Raw genomic sequence first — 24,005 nt, 5'->3', positions numbered from 1 at the left:
ACATCAAATGATACCACTGTAAGAGTTTGCTGTTTTTGTTTACCTGGGGCTGTTCCAAGTGCTTTCATATGTGATCTTGTTTAATCCTCACAACAGCCCTATGATGTAGGTATTTTTTTATTCTACCCATTTTTCCGATGGGGGAATTGAGGCACCATCCCCAAGGCTGGTCATCTTCAGAGTGCAGAGCCGAGATTCAGACCCAGGTTTTCAGGCCCCGGAGGCCATGTTCTTTCCTGTTTTACACTGTCTCTGTGCTTCTTGTTGTGCTGTCTTTGAAGACGTACTTACAAATACAGTGGTCATCAAGCAAAGGAGAGTTAAAAGGAGCTATAGGTGTGTACACTTGTGGAAAGTGCTATGAAAGAGTATTGGGAGAGGGGCTAATAAAGCTGGGGATTTAGGGAACTGTGTTTGAGAGGAAGGTACACAATCTGAAACCTGAGACTGAAAAAGAATAATCTAAACATGTGATGGGGAACATGCTGTTCCAGGCAGAGGGATCAGTATGTGCAAAGTCCCTGGGGCGGGGGAGAGAGCAAGAGCGAGAGCGAGAGGGAGAGAGAGAGAACGAACCTGGTGGGAGCAGGAAAGGAGGAAGATCAGCGTAGCTCAGGGTAGAGAATGTAGGGGGAGAGCAGTGGTTGGCAGGTGACGAGACTGCCAGGGAGGGCAAGGAGCTGAGCAGGGGAGAGCCAAGTTGGGATTTGGGACAATGCCATGAAGTCTGAGAGAAGCTAAGTTTACAGTTTCATCTCCCTCCAGTTCATTCCCTGTGCTACTGTGTTCCAAGAGAAAAATCGGATTACCACTCCCCTTCTTACTTCCAGTCCAAGAGGTTATTTTCTCCACGTGCAAAAAGAGCTTACCGAACTGGCACTCTTTGCTGGCACAGTGCACTGTATGGTTGGGAAGCAGAAATCGGGATTCTGAGTTGGTGGCATTTTAAATTGTTTCCTCATTCATGGAGAACTTGATATTCGTACTTTTATGTGAAAGAACTCAGAATATGTCAGTCGTTTTGCCTCTTGAACCACCTTCTGTTTTCATTCTCTTCTATAGTAAATATTTATAAATACCTCTTAGTACATCCACTAAGAGTTCATACGTTTTTAAATGTATAACACTTAACATCAGGGGATGATTTACCTTGTTTGTGGGCTTCTGAACGAATTGTTCTGAATGAACAAATCGCCTTGCGGTTTGTTTCTGATGTTTAAGAATGTCTCATTTGAACTTCTTTCTCCACTGCCGTCTCATTTGGAAATTATTCCCAAGTTAGGTGTGTTAAACAGGTGACTTCTGCTTTTGTTCTTCAGTCCAGAAAAATGCGCGGTATGTCCTGGTGTTCGATGCCTCTGTCATTGTGATTTGTGCTGCGTCTCTTGTTCTGTGCACAAGATCCATTGTGCTTGCTCTGAGTTTACGAAAGGTAAGTGTGTGTTTGCATTTTCTCGCTCCCCTCCTGGCCTCCCTCTTCCGTTTGTCCAAACAGTGGACCCTGTTGCTGGGTCATCTTGCCCTTTCCGAGCCCTTGAATAATTAGATTCCTTTGAGTGATGGCCCCCCTACAAGGCATTAGTCAGCCTGAGGTGTGTAGGGTGAGTAAACAGTCCTGGCGTGTCAGGTGGGATCAGGTCATGATCCTGCTTTAAACTGAGCCAGGAAGCACAGACACACAATGGTGAGCTCTCAAGCTTTTGACTGTTTCTAGAATAAATGAGACCCTTTTAAATTCAGGAGTGATCTTAAGAACAGAATAATAGCATGTGTGGGTTTCATCTTTTGTCTTCAAATCAGAGTTCATTTTGACAGGCAGGCATGGTAAATGGGTTATAATGAATCATAAAATACTTTACTGTATTTTTAAAATAGTTTTAAAATTCCCGTCTGAGTTTCAGTTTACCTTTTGACTGTCAGGGCTCTTGTGAATATACACTCCAGCTCCCCACCGATCTTATTCGTGTGTGTCGCCTGTGTGTAACTGCAGACTGGGGTCAGGTGCCTGAAGTCATCAGAATCCCATCTGTGGAGCAAAGAAATACTCTACATTCTATGTTTCTTATTCTTGATGTTTGTCAACTCATTTTGTAAATATCCACTTCTCTTACTTCCTCTTCCCCCGACCTCAAGTCCCTTGATGCTCTGATCCAAGGTCAGGGTCCTGTTTCTGCCAAGCACACACTCTGGAGCTGGAATGCCTGGACTCCCATCCTGGCTTAGCCTCTCCACGCCGCAGTTCCCTCCTCTGGAAGATAACGCCCAGTTTATAGGGTATTGTCTGGTTGAGTGAGTCGATGATATGTAAAGTATTTGCAATGTACTATGCATTAGCTCTTACAACGAGAATCTGTTGGAGTTAGAGCCTAAGCATTTAATGTTTGAGTTTGCTTGGCAGGCACTTGAATGCTTCCTTCAGCTGGGGTAGATTAGAGGGGACAGTGTAGGCCATAGCCCTCCAGCCTTGAAGTGGATCTTTTGACCTGGAAAAGGTAATGCCGTATCATTTTACAGGCGAGAGCACTGCCGTGCACTTGTCTTCTTCCAGAGGGCGGTGTGGTTTGTAAGACATGCTCTTTAAAATGTTTGCCACAGAGATTCCTAAGTTTCTTCCTGGAGAAGTACAAGCGACGGGTGTGTGATGCCGACCAATGGGAGTTCATCAACGGCTGGTATGTCCTGGTGATTATCAGCGACCTGATGACAATAATCGGATCCATATTGAAAATGGAAATTAAAGTCAAGGTGAGGAGCAACCCCTGTTAAATCTGTTGCTCTTTCTATCTTTCTGGATGACCGCACGTACTTTAAAATATAAAATCCTTGTGGAGACTAGTTTGATTCTCAAGTTTTCCCTTTTTCTCATACCCATGAAATCCAAGCTTCCTCCGACTTGATTCCTCACGAAGGGAAAACAAGGAAGCTGATGTTCTGTGGAAGATGGTATTTCTATAAATGTCCCTAGGGAATTTGGCAGCATCTTCAGCGTAGGAACTGAAGTTTGAGAAGATTAGTCGTTGGGATGGGCTTAGTTTTTTTTTTAAGTTGCCAAAGCAGAGCTGACCCGTGAGCCAATCATGTCAAGAGCCAGTGGTAACCACCCATGACCAATGGGTGCTCTGACGGAGGGGAGCGGGGCAGGAATATGGGAGTGTCTATGAGGTTCCTGACACTGTATAACATAGCCGACCTAAGCTCGGGACGAAGTCTGGACTCCTCCTCCACCCAGCTATTCTCCCTTCCATGCGTGCGGTGCTGTCAGTCAGGAAATCTCACCAGCTTGACCTCCTGACCCTAAAATAGCCCTCCCGCCCTCCGTCTCGACTGCCTCTGGCTTCTTCAGGCCGACTTCTGCTCTGGCCTGGATTGCTCCAGCAATCTCGTCATTGCTTGTCCTGTCTTCAGCCTTATACCCCTCAGCTCCATCCACACAGCTGTCAGGGGAATGTTTCTGGAAGTATCTACCTTGCTGCTACAATCCTTTCTGCCTCACGGGACCCCCTTTAGTTGAAGTAACCTCCAGGGTCCTCATCATCTAGCTCTGCCTCCCTCTCCCACTGCAGCTCGCACTGACCCATCGGTACTGCCCCTCTAGGACATCTTGCCAGCTGTCAGCATTAGGCCTTTGTTCAACCTTTGTCTGCAGTGCTCTTGCCCAGCCCGTCCTCCAGGCCCGGTGTCGCTCTGGGGTCACGCCCATGGGAAGCCCTTTATAAGCCAGGCAGCATCTCTCATTGCACTTAGCATATTATTGTAGAATCGTGTTTGAGTGTTTGTCTGCTCAGTGAGACCTACAAATCCTTGAGAGCAGGAACTGTGTTAGCAAATCATGTTTGAGCTGAATGGTATTGTTTCATATTTAACCAACACCATTAGTTTATGTTCTTGAATACCTAGGTCAGTGTAAATGCATTTTCTACTTCAGGATATTATTTGAACAAAAAAAATCAGTTCTACCCATTGAAATACAAAAAGGAAATGCGAAACACATTTGGAACTCTGCTCTATCATTTTCTTCTTCAGTTTATAAATTCTTGTATCACCTATAGAGAGGCAGGCAGTCCGTTGCTTTCCAATCAACTTAAAGTGAGGTTAATCCGCCGGGGGGAGCAGAGTATTGTACTCATATGTCTGTTTTTTCATTCCTTAGAATCTCACAAATTATGATCTGTGCAGCATTTTGCTTGGAACCTCTACTCTTCTTGTCTGGGTTGGAGTTATCAGATACCTGGGTTACTTCCAAAAATATAATGTAAGGATATGGCATTGACTGGTGCCACTGCAGTGGAAATTCACTTCTTCTTTGGGTTCTAGGAAGCTCCTGTTTAATTTCCCCCATTCTCTTACCTTTTCCTCAGGTGCTCATTTTAACAATGCAAGCCTCACTGCCGAAAGTTCTTCGTTTCTGTGCCTGTGCGGGTATGATCTACCTGGGTTACACCTTCTGTGGCTGGATTGTCTTAGGACCATATCACAACAAGGTGTGTAGCACTGACTCTTCCTTCTGCGACGTAGACATTTGAGACCCATAGAAGTGGGTTTCCAGCACTTCCCTTCTTTCCACTTCCCTCCAGCACATACCCTTGTCGGCAATAAGCCCATCCTTATCTTTGCATCGGTTTCCTTTTCCTTTTCAGGATATTGAAACTAGCAAGAGACTAGAGAGCACATTTCATAGTTGTCTGGGACGGGCTTACGGGGTCACCTATTAACCCAGCTGGTCATCAAATAAAAAATGTTTGGACATGAGATCAGTTTAATAAAAATGAAAATTAAATGAGGAAAGTTATTACAAAATCGTTCTAACTTCAAGTATTAGGGTTTGTATCCAAATTAATTGAGGAGAATGAAGGTGGACAAAGAGACAGGACCATATTAGGTTTATGATTAAAATGATAACACATCTTGTCTTTGCAGATGGTTTTGATGACAGCGCCATTTTTGTGCCTTATTAAAGATCAGTATCTGAATTCTAAATTATTACTGGGCTCAGTCAGCATCATAATCTCAGGGACATCAAAGTTATGCTCAGATGTTCTTGTTTTAAAATGATAGCTTTGATTGGTAGAAACATCAGGAAATGAAATCAGGTAGGCCTTGTTTTCAAACCAAAAAAGTAAAAGGAGTTACTGCATGGCATGTTGTAGTTTTTTCTCCAGTGGGCCTCTGGCCATTGGGACAACAGAAACAACAAAAATAAACATAACGGCAGGCAGCACTGTGTGTTAGGCACCGTGCTAAGCGTTTCTGTCATCTCTCCTTTCATCTCCACCACAGCCCAGGGTACTGTTATCTTGGCTTAGGTGCTTTGCAAGAAGAAAAGAGGTAAACATACAGAGGATTACACTGAAGCTTGTCTAACAGCTCAGCCTTGGGTTTTGACCGTGATAGTTGCGTTAAACAAAACATGATCAAATCTGGTTTATAAACTGTTCACAAAAAGAGGGCAATCCACAAAGCTCAAAGTTTCTGTGTTGTCCTACTGAAATATATCCTACTAATTTGGCACACACCCAGGCTCTCCCCTCATTAAGTGTTACATTTAATATGTCCAAAGAGAATTATTGTTTTCCTGTTTGAGAAACTATAATTAACAAAGTGACAATCTCGGGGTTAAGAGTAAATCTAGATCATCTTATTGCACTTCCAATTCCATGCCCCTGTTTTAAAGGTGACTCATGAGTAAAAATTGTTCTTTGATATGATCTCTCTGAACTGGAGAACTTACTGTCTTAGTGCCGAAGAAAATTTCCATTTTTCTTCTTGCCTCCTGTTCTGAATGCTTCTCCGAATTTTTGTCACTAGAGGGCAGTGTTGCACCGTATAGAATAAATACTGAGTTTAAGGATTTCAGCTTTAATTCACTGGCTCCAAGGCTTCAACACAAGTGATCCTATCTCCATTTCCCTTCATCTTCCCTACCCCTCCGTTGTTCTGGAAGGTGCCCAAATAATGTTGCTTGACGTTTACTAGTATAGCTGCCATTCTTGACTGTTTTACGGTGCCCAGGTTCTTTAAGTCTCTTGCTAGTTAAACCCTCCCAGTAACCCTGTGGGGAAATACTATCTTTTTACAGAAAACAGGTATCTTCATATGTTAGATAATTTTCCTGAGGCTGCACAGTTCGTAAGTGGCAAAGATGGGACTCACATTCAGGTCCTCCTGACCCCGATACACATCCTTTGCCCAATATCCAGTAGGGCTTTTCTTGATACTGTCAAAAACAGACTGAAAAAGGACATTAGTTTGACCCAAGAATAGATCAACAATGAGATGAGAGCAGTCAGTCTTCTTTCTCTCAACTGTGTCCGGGGTTACCACGTGGAAAATGATGTTATTTGCTTTGTGATCTGACTGCATTTTCATACATTCCATTCTGTCCTTGTAAAGGATTCAAGTGAGATTGGGACGCTTTCAACCAGCACGGCCCAATTAAAATATAATGAGAGCTACAAATGAGAGGCACATGTGGACTTTAACATTTTCTGGTAGCCACACTTACAAAAATTAAAAAACAAACAGAATTGATTTTAATTATATATTTTATTTAGGCTAGTATATCCAAAATATTACTTTGAGATACTTTACATTTCTTTTTTTCTTTTTTGGTACTATGTTTTGAAATCTGGTGTATGTTTTATCCTGCCAGCACATCTTAATTTGGACTAGCTATATATCAGGCGCTCAGTAGCCACATGTGGCTATGGCTGCCATGTTGGATGTTGTACCTCTCGTCTTGTGTCTCTAACTTCATGTCACCCTTCCATTTCTCCCCGAGAGTAGCAGAGGGATAAAAGGGCCGTCTCTAGAGCTTCCTAGCAGGTCTGTTTATGGGATCTATCTCCTATCTCTAGCCAGGCTGATAAACTGGGGAAATGCATGGGTAAATTAATTCAGTGAATACACTCGTCAGTAGAGGCAGAAAACCTTCAGTCTGGTTCAGGACTTTTGTGTGCTTTTCCTCTCTATACTGCTTCTTCTTTGAATCTGAATTTAGAAATGTTTACTGCCCCCTGCATTCCTTCCCCCAAATTAATCCAAACTGTCAAAATGGGCAGGTTCCGTTGAATCAGAAGACCTTCAGTATTACCTGAAGCCTTCAAAAGTGGAACAGCACAACAAGCATTTTCTAGGATCTAGAATCATAGCAACCTTGGGTGTACAAGCTAACTCTTTCTTTAAATAAACAAACAAACCACTCTAAAGAAGAGGTATCAGGAAAACTATAGTTTTGCACTGCTGTTTGGCATCAGGAGTCTGCATTTCAGCTTCCTGTTTTCCTGAGAGATATTGGATTTCAGTGGTTCAACTGAAAGAGAGTAAAGATACAAGAAGTGTCCTGCTGATGCTGATTCCAGTACTAATGGACTTTGGCACAGCACCCTTTCAAAATACCTGAGCACAGAGGGCTAGAGACCGTTGATGTTTAATAATTCAAGATGCATTTTGGAAGAGCATTACTCTAATGTGGCTTTTACGTTTCCAGAGGACTTTTTTGCTATGAGGAATAAGTCCTAGTCTTGCATTGTCCCATTTTACAAATGAGAAGACCAAGGAATTGAAAAATTGTTGGACTTTGCTGCCATGGGTACAAGTGCGGCAGAACTGGTACTACATATTCATGCTTTCAAAGCCTCTAGTTTTAGCCAAGCACCTCTCTTATTCAAAAGAACCGTTAGCCAGTTGAAATAATGTACCTGAATGTTGCTTGGGGTTTTTAGCACCAGCTCTTGAAGCAAAATTTTTATGTCATTCTCTGACATAAGCCATCACAGGTTTCTTTTTCATTCAAATGAAAGTCCTTTCTGGCTCAATCACAAAACATAATTTGTGGAACAAATGCTTGGGTTCTTACTGCGGTCCCATAATCGATGGGGGCTCTTTGTGGAAATACCCATTTAATATTTATTCAGTGCCTACTGTGCACCAAGCATTGTCAGGTTCTTCAAGACTGAGTTCTTGGAGGGCCGTTACTGTGGCTTATCACTGTTTCCATTCCTTGCATTTAGCATGGTGCACAGAACATGGTAGGGACCAAACAAGTTTGGTGAACGAACAAGAAAGAGAGACAGAAGTACCTGCTTTCCAGGGGCTTACAAGCTTGTGAGAACCAAAGCAACTTCCTATGGATGCAGCCCTTCTAGACTGGAAGCACTTATTCTCCTTACCTTGGCTATTTTTCTTTTTTTTTTTAAAGATTTTATTGGGGAAGGGGAACAGGACTTTATTGGGGAACAGTGTGTACTTCCAGGACTTTTTCCAAGTCAAGGTGTCCTTTCAGTCTCAGTTGTGGAGGGCGCAGCCCACCATCCCTCGTGGGAGTTGAACCGCCAACCTTCACCAGACACGCACGCTCCAACCAACTGAGCCATCCGGGAGCTCAGCGGCAGCTCAGCTCAAGGTGCCGTGTTCAATTTTAGTTGCAGGGGGCACTGCCCACCATCCCTTGTGGGACTCGAGGAATCGAACTGGCAACCTTATGGTTGAGAGCCCAGTGGCCCATGTGGGAATCGAACCGGAAGCCTTCGGAGTTAGGAGCACGGAGCTCTAACCGCCTGAGCCACCGGGCCGGCCCACCTTGGCTATTTTTAATGTTCACTTCTACCATGGATTTTGGCCATGGAAACTGACTGGTTCACAGCCACTTCTGTGGTACAAAACGACAGGGTGTGGACTGGTCATTTACCTTATTGGGTCTCTGTTTTAACTTCTTGGTGGGTTAAAATAAATCTCACCTGCATAGAGGAGAGGGAGGTATACTGATAATGAATGTTAATGTTGAGACAGGTATTGTGTCTAGACTGATACTAAGTCACTGCACAGAAAACTAAGGAATGAATTAGCTATGTACCAACCAACTGGCTATTTGCAATTCTGAAACCTGAAGCAAGGACTGTTAGGGGTTCTTGAACTTAAAGAAAGGAACTGGCCAGATTCCAAAAGAAACTATGAGAAGTATGAATTATTAATAGTGCTGTCAGAATCGTAATTGATGTCCATAGAAACCAGCTTTACCTTCATTGTCTGAAGGCTACCAGTGGGAATGGAAAATATTTGTGCTGAGAACTACCTGTTAAGTATTCTGCATATTGTTGTGATTTGCTCAGCTGGATGTTCTTTTCAGGTCTCTATGGAGCAACTTTAGTTCTTTGAGTTTTTGCTGCTGCAGCAAAGGCAGGCATGGTCCTTGCTCGGGGTATGTTTGTGTTCTCTGCCATCGTTACACACGGAGCAGGGAGGGGCAGACATGGTGTTTGCTGTCTAGTTGGGGAATTGAGAAATGTGATCAAGACAAATGAGAAGACCAACTGGTAGCTTACACCGCGCTTCTTAGTGATACGGGACTAGCGCTGCGGAGGCAGTCTGTCCTGAGGGAAAGTTTGAAATAGCCCTTCAACATTGGCTTAGGTGAACACAGAAGAAGATATCAGATGAAGAGAAGAAACTTCATGAGGAAAAGATGGAGAAATAGGCCAGGTGCTGTGGAAGGAGAAAAGCACGGGGTCATGCGGACAGTGAGGAGATGGAAAGAGGCTACGTGAAGGAGGAACGTTTCCCAGCCTTCTCTGTCTGGATTTTTACTTTGCATCCCGACTTTGTGTATTCTCAATCTAGAGACATGACCAGAAGGCTGTATTTTGTGAAGTTTAGATTTTACTGCAGCTTGGCCTGGAAGATGACGAGGTTGGTGTGAAGAAGACTTCCTTGGAGATTTCTGTTGTCATCGAGATACAAGTGTTGACATCAGAATGGAGTAGAAAGACTGGGTCAGAGAAACATCACAGGAGCAGACAGACCTTAGAAGATGGAAGAGAGGGGGAGATTAATTAATTCGACACATAGCCTTAAGTGCTTGATTATTTTGGAGTAAGTGTTGTTTTGTGTTTTTTTTGGTAGGAGGCTGAACTCACGGATGGAAATAGGGAAATTGGGAAGGAAAGCCCATTTTCTAGGTAAAGGTAGTAGGAAGTTGTGTTGCGTGTGAAGCAGTACCACAGCTTCCAAGTGGGGATGTCTCATAGATATCCATCAGGCACTTGGCTGTCCCCAAAGCCACAATGACTTCATGGGCATACAGCTCCCACCGCTAAGGATAGAATTTGGTTCAAAACTCTACAGTCACTTGTTCCATGTTTTGGGAAACCATATCATCTTTTTCCTATTGGGTCATTATTAGCTCCTTAGATAGAAGCTTTTCACGTTAGCCTAATGTTAATTAACACTTTGGCTCTAGAGATGTTAGTTTAGTAAGCATTTGCTGTTTGTTTTGTACTCGATGTGGCAGGAGTTTGTCAACCACTTAAGCCAGGATGGCTGGCTGCAGGATTCCAGTGGTATTCTTCCTCACGTCAGCATTTCTGCCTGGCACCTCAAACCCACCTTGTCTAAAACTGTGTTTATCAGAAGCCCTTTTCCCTCCCACACTTATTTTCTCTTCAGTTTCCTCCTTTGCAAGGAGTCTCACCTGGACTCCTTGCAACCCTGGGCTCTGTACTCACCCTGCCCGGGCATCCCTGTCCCTGGGCTTTTTCCATTCGAGGAGATCTTCCACAAGCCATGAATATCCTTTAGAAACATCAGATCCTGTCACTGTTCTGGCTGACATGTTTTACTAGTTTCCAGTTATGGCCTATATTAGTTTGAAGTATGTGGAAAACCAAACGAGGCCCTTTGCAGCATGGCACAGACACACCTCTATAGCCACTTCTAGGACGCAGCACTGTAGTTCCCCCCTTATTCCCTGAGCCAATCCTCCCCTTTCTCCTCTCACTGGTCCACTGCTCAGCCTTCAGGCGCTAGTTCAGAGGGTCACTTTTCTTATACAGTCTACCCCCAGCTCTCGCACAGGGTCGTGACCTGTCCACTGTTAGCTTGGGAGCCCTTAGAAGGCATTGGGCGTGATCATTCATCCTTCCACACTTCCCACTCCTGGCCATTTTTAGTTTTTAATATGCTGAAATTACCAGGACCCAGGGTTGGAAAGGCTACAGTGAAACCATTCATTTAGCAGCATTTTCTTAAACCTATAGTATGTCTCAGGCACTTCAGTCCTTGCTGATGGTAGAATACAGTTGCTACAGTTCTTTCAGAAAGCACTTTGGCACATTGTAGCCTTAAAAATGTTAATTGCTTAGACCCAGTAACAGGAGAAAAAAAAAGAAAAAAATACAACTATGCTTAGAAATGTTCATTACATTGTTCTTTATAATAGCAAACATTATTGGGATGTCCGTTGACATGGAAATAGTTAAATTTGACATTTTCAAGGCATGGTCTTGTTATATAACAAATGCTCTCTAAATGTGAATAACATAAGATGATGTTAAGTAGGAAAAAAAATCAGGATTCAAAATTGTTAGATGATATGTCTACAAATCTATAAAAAAAAATGCATAGGAAAGAACTGAGGGAAATGTCGAGATTGTCTTTGTGAGTATGGAGGGGCGTTTTGGATAAAGCTTTCCTGCATGTGGTCTTCTAGCTGTCTTAAAATGACTGTTATCATAATAATGACAACAGTTTCAACAAAACAAGCTAACTAGGTATTTCTCTGCTCTTTCTGTATAGCATGTCTCAAAAACTAATTTTGGTTTTCCCCCTTCAGTTTGTAGCTCTGAATACAGTTTCTGAGTGTCTGTTTTCTCTGGTCAACGGTGATGATATGTTTGCGACCTTTGCTCAAATCCAGCAGAAGAGCATGATGGTGTGGCTCTTTAGTCGCCTCTACTTATATTCCTTCATCAGTCTTTTCATATATATGATTCTCAGCCTTTTCATTGCACTTATTACAGATTCTTACGATACCATTAAGGTAAGTAATGATCAATATTTCCTGCCAAAACAACCCTAAATTCTGTATTGATTGGAACATAGGAAAATACTACTTTTTTTACTCACTTAAAAATACTGCATTTTACTTGAAGTTTGAGGTTTTGTAGAAAAGAAACTTGTTGGATATTAGAGGTTAATTTTAAGTATGCATTTAGGACATGGCCCCTGTCACCCAGATCAAGGTGGATTGGTTTGCAGGTGTGGTGGAAGAGAGAAGGACTGAGCTTGGTAAATCACGTAGCTGGGCTGTTGCTCCCAGCAATGGCAGGATACCTGCCCATCCTGGAACTTAGACTTGGAGTGGTAAGTTTCAGTGATAAGGGGTGACCACCGCTGTGACAACTGCCCAGATAGTGGCACACCTATACACTGGATGATACAGCCATTTGGTGGTGCAGGTTTCCTTTAAATTATGAAAGCTAAGGCTTTTGTGGCTATTTAGCTTCCTGTCTTCCCAATGCACAGATATGCCCACTCAAACATATATACACACAACACATACCATACATATTAACAAAACGGGAAGACAATAAAAACCTCAAGCCAACAACCTGGGACTTTGTCCCCTCCCTGCACACATTTGTTCTTGATGGCACTGGATCAGGGGAGACAGGGAACAGGGTGAAGGGGAAGCAGGGGGACAGGACCCTAGAGATGGCAGGAATTCACCAAAAAGTTAACTGTAAAAGGGACCCAGGCTTTCCACAACAGGTTTGCTCACCAATTCTGACCTACCCTGGCTGGTTACCTAGCAACAAGAAAAAAACAAGTTCTGTATCCTTTCCACCTGGGTCCATTTAACTTGTTTGGAGCTTGAAGGATACTCTGCATAGGGTGGTGGTCTCTCCACAGCAGATAGTCATGCTCAGAAAAATCCTGTTTCCGGGCCAGGATTTGAGCAACCTGCAGTGCTACGTCAGTGTCTTGGGATGTTGTCCTCTTCTTGAACCTTCTCAGACTAACTCAGAAGAAGCTGATCCATTGGAAATTCTCCTGAGCACTTTTTTTGTGCATGGGGAGATTAGTTTTCACGTGGGAATGGATGGTTGGCTCTAGCAGCGGGGCTGGGCGTGTAAAGACAATTGCTGTACAGTTCTGCCCTGTGGGTTCTTGTCTTTGATGAGGCAGTGCCCCTGTGAGTGGACCAAGTCTTACTGACAGGGCAGAGGACCTCACTAAGCCTGAGGAGTGGGGGTCTCGGGGTCTTTCGGTCTGCTTGAAAGAACCGACCGCTTTCTGCCCCACTAAGTGACTATCTTCTATAAAAGTAGAGGAAATAGAGATTACTTCCCCGGCAGACTCTGCGTGGGCAGTGAATGGAGGGGGAGGGCTTACCTGGTCTTGCATTAGCATTAAAACTTGAGACTTTCGACTATTCTCTTTATTCCTCTTATCAACACATCCCTCCCTGACCTCACCCTGGCTTTCTTTATGGAGTTTTCCTTTGGATTCTTCTCTGTCCCATCGTGGCCCTGACTTGGCCTTCTGGGACTGACTTTATTAGTATCATTTCTTGGATCTGAGCTAGCAGTGTGGGAGAATTTTATTTTCGCAAAGGTGGGTTTGTTTGGTTGACAAAGGGAGCAAGTTCTCATGCTCTATAAATAAGGTACCAATGCTGTGTACTTTTTAAAAGAAATACCAACAGAATGGGTTTCCTGAGACGGATCTTCAGGAGTTCCTGAAGGGATGTAGTAGCAGAGAAGAGTATCAGGCAGAGTCCTCGGCCTTCCTGTCCTGCATCTGCTGCCTGAGGAGGTCAGTACTCCGTGTCATCAGGTCCCCACGCTCCTGAGGGGAGCTGCTCTGCTGCCCTCGCAAACAGTCCTCCCCAGGTGAACACTGCCCTCAGCAATCAGCTTCTTGTGGGAAAGAATTCATTTTTTCATTGTTTCCCTCCCCCCTGGAATTGCCTTGAGAAATGAATTCTTATACAACAGGGTCGAAAGCTACATGACATGGTTGAACTCTCTTGGGAATATTATGAGACCCGTGTGAGAAGGCATGAATTATGTCCCTAAAAGTCAGGAGGGAGAACTCTTTCAAGTGGCCCAAGGAAGAGGTCAAAGCTCTTATTTTTAGAGGTAGAGCTCTTGGAATGTCAAAGGCGTCTTCCCTCTTCACAATATGGGGCACAGATAACTTTCCTGGAGCAGAGCAGGAAACTTGCTTGAGAGGGGGCCGTACACATCCATGGCTGGAAACGCTCCTCAGTAGCTCTTCACGGACCAACTGTGTTTTGCTCGTTGTTCATCAGGACACTTAAGAAAATGGTCTAGACCTCCGTGGCAAAGCCTCCACATAGTGGTTTGGGGCTCAGTTGAGGATGGTTTTTTTAATTGTGCCCATGTTTGCTTTCATCTCTAGTCAGAGGAGGGGGTTTTCAGAATATCCCCTACCCATGTTTTTTTATTTATTTATTTATTTTTTTTTGCGAAAGATTCTCTAAACCAAATTTCTGAAGGGAGATGGGGAACATAATTGCTGCATAAAAACCACAGGATGTATTTCCTGTTAATCAATTCATACTGCATCTTGGGATTTGAAATGATGTGATTGAAGCATTTCCAAAGAATGTCTGGTAAATATGAAATGAGGTCTTCTGAGAAGAGATAACTTTTTAAAATCGCATTTTATCCTCTCAGAACATTAAATTGTTGCCATGGAAGCTGGAATAAAGGGAAATTAATTTTCTTAATAGGCAGCTGCTTCCTAAGAGGCACCTTGTATAAGGAAAGTCTCTCAAAGTTGCTTTTCTACTATGTAGTTAACTGCAAAAAAAAAAAAAAAAAAAAAAAAAAGATTGTCTTACAATGCAGTTGTGGATTCTGGAAAGAAACCAATAGGTTTTTGGTGTTTGAGTTTGGGGCCTTGGTTTGTATCACAAAAAGCCCGAGGAGGATGTCAAACGTTTTCAGCCAAATGGAGTAAGTAAAAGATTTGAGGGGTGAATTCAACGATTAATTGATAAGATTGGGTCTGAATGCTAGGGAGCAACATCAGCTGACAGTTTGCCTGCCCTAAGATGGGCTAAGCGTTGTTGAGAAGATGCCTGGTGCAAAAGGAAGGTCATGCACATCTTTAATGAAAGAGTTAAATGGAACAGGGGAGTCCACCAAAGGAAATCAACTGAAAAATCTAGGATGTTGAAAGTTTGGAAAAACGAGGAAACACAAATAAAAATAGAAGTGGCCGGTCATATTGAAGACAGTCATGGGTAAGGTCAGCTAGGAACTGTCTTAGCTGAATAATCAGATCGAAGACTGGATCTAGGGGGGTTTGATGGATGCTACACAGATAAGCAAAGGTCATAGGGCCTGATGAAGGAAATGGATTGTACTGGGGCCTTGAGAACAACTGATCGCTTTGACGCCATCAAAAATGAAGTGCGCGTGGATGTGTTTAAAGGCTACGGGCGTAAGAATGGAATAAAATTGAGGAAGGCTATGAATAGAGAGTAAATACTGGAGAAAGACCTCACTGAGGGAACCTGGGGAATTAGTATGGGCACTGCAAATATTGGTGTCTGGGCCCCCTCTCCAGAGCCCATGACAGACAGCCCTGATTGTCACAGCTCTGCCTCCGGCAAAGCACAGACCGGGGTCACTCTTTTTAAACCAAGCAGTCCAGCAACCACCACAGACTGATTCTCCTTCACACTGTTAGCAGAGCCTCTAACCTGATCATCGGAACACCCGGGCTTTCGTTTTGGACCCTCCCAGTTACCAAATGTGTCCCACGACTGCTCCATTGTCCTCAGGGTGGAGCAGAAGACCTCTGACACGTCATCCAGTTCTAACACAGTGTGGCTCTTTGGGAAGATATGTTTGGTTGAACCGATGCAGGGTTTACCTTTCCGCTTCTGTACTGCAGCTAAGGGGGAAAATCTGCTGTGTTAGCCACTGGGGAGTCTTTGTCAAAGGAAGGAGATGGAGGGTCTCAAGAGGTGGACAGCTCCTCAAAGTTGCCAAAAGCATCTACTCACACCAAAAATAATGTAAAATGCCCTTCTTAGTTTTTCTTGTTTTTATATGTTGCACTTAGCATGTTGATAACCCATGTATGCCTAGAATATAGAGTATTCCTATTCCTTCTCAAAGATTTTTGAGTCATTGTTCTCTTTTCTCTTTCCACCTCCCCCTTTCTGTTGCAGGAAAGAAAGTGATGACCGCTTGATACATACTAACTAAAATTCTTCTGCTAAAGATAATCAAGTATCAGGCCTCCTTATCCAGTGACAATGCAGAGGAACCCCAAATGGTTTGGACCAGCATGTCCCAAAATACTGATATTTAATGTGGAGTGGGAAAGAGGACAGACTGTCAGCTGGCTGACCGCAACTGAAGTTCCAAAGTTCCCTTTTTATAAACTTGGACGATGAAGCATAGACCGCAGTCAACTACTGGGCATTAGTGCAATAGACCAGTGATAATGAAATTCTCTATTAGTCTTAATTTATGACATGACAATATTTGGTTGGAAAAAAGAAATCACACTGCAGAGTGGGCAAAACAATGGTGTTTAAAGCCACACATTTAAAGATGTTTTTCATCAAATGAGAGTTTGTTTTAAAAATGATTCTTGGCTTAGAAGACATTTGTTAATTCATGATCTGCATAGAGATGAAGTTGGTTGCAATACCAAATTCGAGATTCAAGCTAGAGAACTATTAGGCCATTTAAAGATCACATTTAAATCAACAAAAAGACCTATTGCCGTGGACATTTCTTGGCCTGTTTTCCTGTGGTTTTTTTCCAGCATGATATGAAGCAACCATTGGCAGAGTCGGGATGAATAGGAAACATCTTGTCGCTTGTGCTAACTGTTGATTGTACACACATAGCATATGGAAGTAAACTATGCCAGTGGTCAGTTATTTGAACAAACAGACTCCACGAGGGTGGGGATTTACCTGTCTCAAGCAAGGAAGATGGCATTTTTTACCTAAATAAATTTATTTTTATCAAACATGAATGAATTCTGTTTTTTAAATGTAGTATCTCTTAACGTCTACCTAGTGAAAAATTTACGTCACGTCTATGAACTCTTCAATCTTTGAAAGGGATTTCTCACTTTCTTAAAAGTAGCAAAGGAAATATGGGGGCTACTGTATAGGAGTTATTCAATAAATATATTTTTTTTAAATTAAAGTTTATCGGGGTGACAATTGTTAGTAAAGTTACACAGATTTCAGGTGTACAATTCTGTAATACATTATCTATATCTCACATTGTGTGTTCACCACCCAGAGTCAGTTCTCTTTTCATCACCATATTATTAGACCCCGTTTACCCTCTTCTAGAGCCCTCCTCCCCCCTTACCATCTGGTAATCACCAAACTATTGTCTATGTCTATGAGTTTTTGTTTCTTCATTTGTTTCTCTTGCTTTTTTGTTTTCAGTTTTATATACCACATATCAGTGAAATATGGTTCTCTACTTTTTCTGTCTGACTTATTTGGCTTAGCATTATAATCTCAAGATCCATCCATGTTATCACAAATGGTACTAGTTCATCTTTTCTTACCACCGAATAGTATTCCATTGTGTATATATACCACAACTTCTTTATCCATTCATCTATCGAAGGACATTTTGGTTATTTCCATGTCTTGGCCACCATAAATAAAGCTGCAATGAACATTGGAGCACACATGTCTTTATGGATAAATGTTTTCAGAATTTTTGGGCAGATACCCAGGAGAGGGATTGCTGGGTCATGTGGTAATTCTATTCGTAATTTTTTGAGGAAACTCCACACTGCCTTCCATAGCGGCTGCACCAGTCTGCATTCCCACCAACAGTGTATGAGGGTTCCTTTTTCTCCACAGCCTCTCCAACACTTGTTACTATTTGTCTTGTTGATGATAGCCATTCTAACTGGGGTGAGGTGATTGTGGTTTTTATTTGCATTTCTCTGATGATTAGTGATGTTGAACATTTTTTCATATGTCTATTTGCCATTTGCATGTTCTCTTTGGAGAAATGTCTCTTCAGGTCCTCTGCCCATTTTTCAATTGGGTTGTTTGTTTTTCTTGTTGTTGAGTTGTATGAGTGCCTTATATATTTTGGATATTTTACCTTCGATGTCACTGATTCTTTCCTTCATCTGGTCAACTCTACTACCTAAGTTGGCTATTTCATTCTTCATTTGTTTTATTGAGTTCTTAATCTTCAGAAATTCTATTTGGTTCTTTTTTAACATTTCAGTCTCTTTGGTAAAATGTTCATTTTGTTCTTTGATTGTGTTTCTGAGTTTATTAAACTGCCTGTCTGTGTTTTCTTGCATCTCGTTGAGTTTTTTAAGAACTGTAATCTTGAATTCTCTGTCATTTAAGTCACATATTTCCATGTCTTTAAGTTCATTTTCTGGAGACTTTTATTTTCTTTCTGAGCTGTCTTGTTACCTTGGTTATTCATGGCAATTAATAATTTATTATTTCTCTTCCTAGACATCTACAGGAGTGGCTTCTGCAGCAGCTTGATAGAAAGAGGTCTTTCTTTTGTTTTCCGGTAGGTGTTGGTAGAATGTTTTATTTTCTCTCTGAGTGCAGCCTTTTATTCTGTCTCACACTGTAGTGTTATATTTTCTCTGCACTATTCTGGCTTCTCACACAATGTGGGGGATTCCCTGGAAGGTGGGCTTCTCCTCTCTGAACAGTTCAACTGGGTCATAGGGTGCCACCTCTGTGGTAAGATGTGGAGAGCTGCTGAAGTTCCAAAGCTCTTCCTGCACCAGATTCAGAGCCCATGTATTTCAGCAGCTCCGTTTACTCCTGCAGGGATCCGCCCAGATAGGTGGGGACAAAGGCAGGGTGGATTGTGAGAGGTGGCCCAGAGCAATGGCAGCTACCACAAACACAGCCAGTCCTGCTTCCATGGCTCCCTCCCCTTGGCCGGAACTAGTTGGACTGTGAGTCCATGTCTGCGGACCACAGTTCTCAGAACTGCAAATATTCCGTTTTTTTTTATCTGACACTGCTACTGTTCTGCTTCTAGCACTGGGCAGGTGGGGGCGGGGCGAGCTCTGGGAGGGTAGTGAGGGGGTGGTAGGCTCAGTGCCTAAGGCTTCCGTTCTCTGCTCAGCAGTGAGGGCTTAAACCACTGTTTTCAGCCTTCTTCCCTCAGTCTTTGCTCCTAGGTCTCTGCCGTGAGCGTTGGGTTCAGCCGTGTTATATGCTGTCCGCTCAGCCCTGTGGGCCATAAGCGGAGCCCTGGCAGTCTGAGTTCTTCCCTCTCCCACAGCTGTGGTAGTTCCGGGATGCAGCGAGCTCGGAGCACTGAGCTGGGTCTGCACCTTGTGCCTGCACGGCCCTGTCTCCGTACTTCTTCATTCCCTCCTCCCCCACTCACAAATTTGCCCACCTTTAGATGATTTCAGTAGTGCGCCTCTTAGTCTTGCCTGTCTGCTGTGCAGGGAGTCCTTTGTGGAGTTATAGTTGTTCAATTTGTTGTAAATTCCAGGGGAGATTTCAAGACGCTCATCTCACTCCACCATTTTTATGATGTCCACTCTTTCTCAATAAATATTTATGATAATGATTTCAGAGATGAAGATCACTTCATCCATAGGTTTATTTCATACCTGAGCTATCTTAGGGGATCAACTGTTTTAAAATTATTGGTAAAGAGTAGAATTTAAATTAAGCCGGACCCTCGTCCCAGGACTCTCCCCCTTTTGTTCCTGCCTCTCTCTACCAAGCCCCTACTAGATTTTCCATCTTATGGCCCCTTCCTCTTTTCTTGTTCCCATACTTTCTTTACATTCCTGCACCAAGCCCTGGCTGGGAAGATTATCCAGTTAATACCGTTAAAGTTTATAAGTGAATGACTCATATCTACACTCACAATACTTTTCTAAAATTATCATTTAAGTTAATTTCTTACAAAAAATGTCGAGTTATATTTGACTTTTAAACTAATGACCACTTAACTAGTGGTTCTGGGGTCACTTGCATGACTCCAGAATCAGGTATGCAATTAGATCGCCTATTCACTTTTGAATATACCCCAATACTTAATTTGTCTCTGAACAGAGTTGCTATTAAAACCTTTTGCAAAATCTGCAGCTGTGACTGCCGTTTGAATAGAAGATTAATGATGCTCTTCCGTGCTCCTGTTTTTCTTTTATTGGCTTTCATGTTTCCTTTTATTTCTTTTCCCTCCAGCTGGACAGAACACTTTCAGAAAGAAAAATCTTTTTCAAGGTTACCCTGTATCTGTGGAAACATTGTTTTCTCTCTTTTTAATAATTTTAAACAATTGTCACTTTACCAACTGTATTATCTGTTCAGATTTTATTGAACAATGTTGTTCTCATAACTCTATTAATAGACACATCTGGGACAAACCATTTTCTCCCTTACCCTAGGTCTCTACTTGGAAAGTTCACTGTGAAAGTTAGGAGACACGTTGCTTCTGCCTACTGGTTTCATTTTAGGATCTCCCACTTTTGTAGAATGTACCTTCTTGGCTGGCAGTGACACCCGTAAAGCCAGATGTAACATCCTTAAGATTATTGGCTTGGGATGGTAAAAAAGAACATGGGCATGGGAGCCATCTAGACAGACTTGAGTTAAAATCCATCTTACCCTGTAGCTTTGTGTCCCTGGGCAAATCACTTTCTGCTTCTAACTGGTGACTGTAAACCTCAATCAATGGTGGGATTGTCATTTAAGTCAAATGACTCATGCAAAGCCTGACATTAAATTAAAAGCTGAGCCATTTTTTCCTTTTGTTTTTCTGTGGTGTTTGCAGATTCCACGGGACCAGGGCAGGGCATAGTGAAGACTTTAAGACGTTTAGTTTGCAACCCATCTGCCTGGGCTCGGCTCCTGACTTCCTTCTACTAGCTGAGTCTCCTTGCCCAGGTCACACTGGGCCTCGACTTCCTTCTCTGTAAAATGGGATTGTGAAGATTAAATGTCAAAACATAAAGTTCTTAGAATAGGGCATGTGTCATAAGTGCTCAATGAATATTAGATCTTCAGAAAGCTTTTCTCCCATGGCCTATCAATGTACAGATGGATTCATTCACCTGGGCCAGCCAGGAACATCTGTATTTTGTAGTGAGCTCACCACACACTTTTGGTGCTCTTTGTTCCAGTTAGGACTTTTAAGGGTGCACATGTGCCACTTGCACATTTAAAGTCCTTGCAAATGTCCCACCAGACCTGACCTGGAAGCAATAATCAACCGAGAAGCTTGCACTTAGTTGTGGAGGAGCGGCATGGACACGAGCAGCCTAAGTGCCTGTCATCAGGGGCAAAGCCATCAGTCCTGATGGGAGGGTTAGGGGCCGCAGGTCCAAGCTGTCATCAACCCTAGTCCTTCACCCCAGGCAAAACCTTTCATCCTCTACTAGGAGCCCACTGCCTTAACCAAATTTGTCAGAATGTGCGAAATACACGTCTGTGCGTTGCTGATCTGAGGTAGCAAATACAAAGTGTGACAAGTTCTCAAACTTATGGCAACGATGTTGCTAGCCTTTTTCTGATACCAGAGGGATTGTTCATTATGAATTTGTACCAAATGGACAAACAGTTCTCCAAGTTTACTATTTGGAAGTGCTGAAAAGGCTGCATGAAAAAGTTAGACGACCTGAAATTTTCGCCAACAATTCATGGCTCTTGCATCACAACAATGCACCAGCTCATATGACACTGTCTGTGAGGGAGTTTATAGCCAGTAAACAAATAACTGTGTTGGAACACCCTCCCTACTCACTGGATCTGGCCCCCAGCGATTTCTTTCTTTACCCAAAGATAAAGGAAATATTGAAAGGAAGACATTTGGATGACATTCAGGACATCAAGGGTAATACAACGACAGCTCTGATGGCCATTCCAGAAAAAGAGTTCCAAAATTGCTTTGAACGGTGGACTAGGCTCTGGCATCGGTGCATAGCTTCCCAAGGGGAGTATTTTCAAGGTGACCATCATGATATTCAGCAATGAGGTATGTGGCACTTTTTCTAGGATGAGTTCGTGAACTTAATTGTTAGACCTCGTACAGAAGGATGAGAGAGGGTATTCAGGACAATCTCTTCATGAGATTCCAGTCACCACTCCCCAAGCCTACTGAGCACCAGGATCATAACAATGGGAGGAAAGGTGCCTAACTCAGTGGAGGTCGAGGCTCAGAATCTCAGGTTTAGGAAAAGCACAGCAGCTCAGTCTTTTGATCTAGGGGCAAATAGCCAGTCACCTTCTAGTGCCAGGGGCCTCCCTGTAAAAGCTCAGCACTGTCATTGGCATTCAGGGCGAGTAGAGTCATTGGGGAATTGTGTTCAATGAACTACCATGGCCTAGGCCACAGATTGCTTCTGTCAATATAAGGAACTGTGATGCTTAAAGATATGATTCCAAATGTCTGAACAATCCTCTTGTGGCCACCACTTACTCCAGTCGCATTGGTTGATTAGACCCCATTTCACTACTAATCCGTTTCACCTTTATTTTCCTGTAACTTGAGCCAATTTGATTTTATGACTCCTGACTTGAAGGTTGGACATCTCAACCACAGTGTTCCAATGATGCTGTCTTGTCCTACCAAACATCTGGAATTTCATACTAGTAACACATACATGAAGTAGCTCTTGTGTGGCAGGGTGATTGAGGACCTCACACATGAAATCCTAAGCAGGGCACTCAGATTTTAGTCACGATAGGAAGGACAGTGAGTATGGGCGAGGGGAATAGGAGACTGGTGACCCAACATGTTGGAGCAAGTGCGGAATGCCTCTGCTTCCCCTTGTCCCCCTCCCGCACCCCCACCGCCTTTTCTTTTCATTTGAGATATTTTGGGCTCTCAATATTGATAATACATACGGCTGGCTTTGTGACCTGTGCGTTCCCAAAGGACCTGCACTTGGTTTAATGCTCTGCCATTACAGTCTTGCAATTTTTAATAGTTTTTGAACAGGGGGACCCACAAGTTATGCAGCAAATTCTGATGATAAGACTTTGTCACTCAGTGATTAAAGCATGGACTTTAGAAAAAGGCTAGGTAATCAGCATTGTACTTTTCCTTTAAAACACCTTAAATGTAGTAAAAGAAAAGAGTTTTACTACTGTTAAAAAGCCATTCTTGAGGAGGAATGGCTTTTTAACAGACATTTGGGTACATCATTTTTCTCAGTGTCGGTTCTCACAAATGAATGGCTGTGGAGCTGCTGCTTGTCTCACGAAGATGGAGATTAAACAATTCATGGCTCTTGCATCACGACAATGCACCAGCTCACCCGGCACTGTCTGTGAGGGAAGTTTTAGCCAGTAAACAAATAAGTGTCTTGGAACACCCTCCCTACTCACCTGATCTGGCCCCAATGACTTCTTTCTTTACCCCAAGATAAAGGAAATATTGAAAGGAAGACATTTTGATGACATTCAGGACACCAAGGGTAATACGACGACAGCTCTGATGGCCATTCCAGAAAAAGAGTTCCAGAATTGCTTGATGGTATTGGTCAGTGTTGCTGACATGTTGCACGCACGAGCAGGTCGAATGCTGGCTGCGCACATCCTCCCCTGTGCCCCTGCCCTCCATGGGTGAGCAGTCTCATTGTCTGGCATTGCATGTAATGTTTTTCCCTTGACAGAGAATCAGCCAAGGGTGGTTCATGTGCTAAACTCCAGCATGTTTGCCCAGTTGCCATGTGACCTCCGACCTCGGCAAAGTCTTTTGGGACCCGCTTCACACACTGGGCTTCCCAGCTCCCTCTGCAAGCTCCCTGAAGCCATTTGCTTCTAGCACGAAGGGCCTATCTTTGAATGGGGACCTGTAGACTTGTTAAACATGCTGTGTGTTGGAGAAGATAACATATTAACACTGGGAAGACTTCCAGATGAACCAAATCTCAAAATAGACACTCAAGTTGTTAGGGGAAAAAAAATGCTATTCATGGCTGTCGTACCTTGGGTTCATTTAGACCAGGAATGTCCAAACTGCGGCTCGCAGGCCAACTGCAGCCCGTGATCCATTTTTTATTGGCCCGCAGCAAATTCCAAAAATATATTTAGTTTACTTAAATAAACCAGGTGAGGCAATACGTACTTCACCTCGAGTGAGTGGCCCGGCTGCTTGTGTATTTTACCGCATATGACCCTTGGTGAAAAACGTTGAAAAAAGTTTGGACACCCCTGATTTAGAACAAAAGGCTGCTGCAAACCCGTG

At 43.1% G+C, this 24,005-nt stretch overlaps 1 protein-coding gene across 1 annotated transcript in view; it reads left to right on the top strand.

Moving 5' to 3' along the window:
- Positions 1-16,761, top strand: part of MCOLN2 (mucolipin TRP cation channel 2) — a 51,875-nt gene extending 35,114 nt beyond the window's left edge. Inside the window, exons 8-14 of the mRNA XM_033115967.1 lie at positions 1,320-1,432; positions 2,596-2,745; positions 4,151-4,252; positions 4,359-4,481; positions 11,606-11,812; positions 13,469-13,590; positions 15,986-16,761. Coding sequence (XP_032971858.1) covers positions 1,320-1,432; positions 2,596-2,745; positions 4,151-4,252; positions 4,359-4,481; positions 11,606-11,812; positions 13,469-13,590; positions 15,986-16,022 — 854 coding nt within the window. The 3' untranslated portion in view covers positions 16,023-16,761. The remainder of the gene's footprint in view (positions 1-1,319; positions 1,433-2,595; positions 2,746-4,150; positions 4,253-4,358; positions 4,482-11,605; positions 11,813-13,468; positions 13,591-15,985) is intronic.
- Positions 16,762-24,005: the final 7,244 nt, after the last annotated feature.

The sequence above is a fragment of the Rhinolophus ferrumequinum genome, chromosome 9 (assembly GCF_004115265.2).
Source record: "Rhinolophus ferrumequinum isolate MPI-CBG mRhiFer1 chromosome 9, mRhiFer1_v1.p, whole genome shotgun sequence".
Taxonomy (NCBI): Eukaryota; Metazoa; Chordata; class Mammalia; order Chiroptera; family Rhinolophidae; genus Rhinolophus; species Rhinolophus ferrumequinum.
This window is presented reverse-complemented; position numbering and strand designations above follow the sequence as displayed.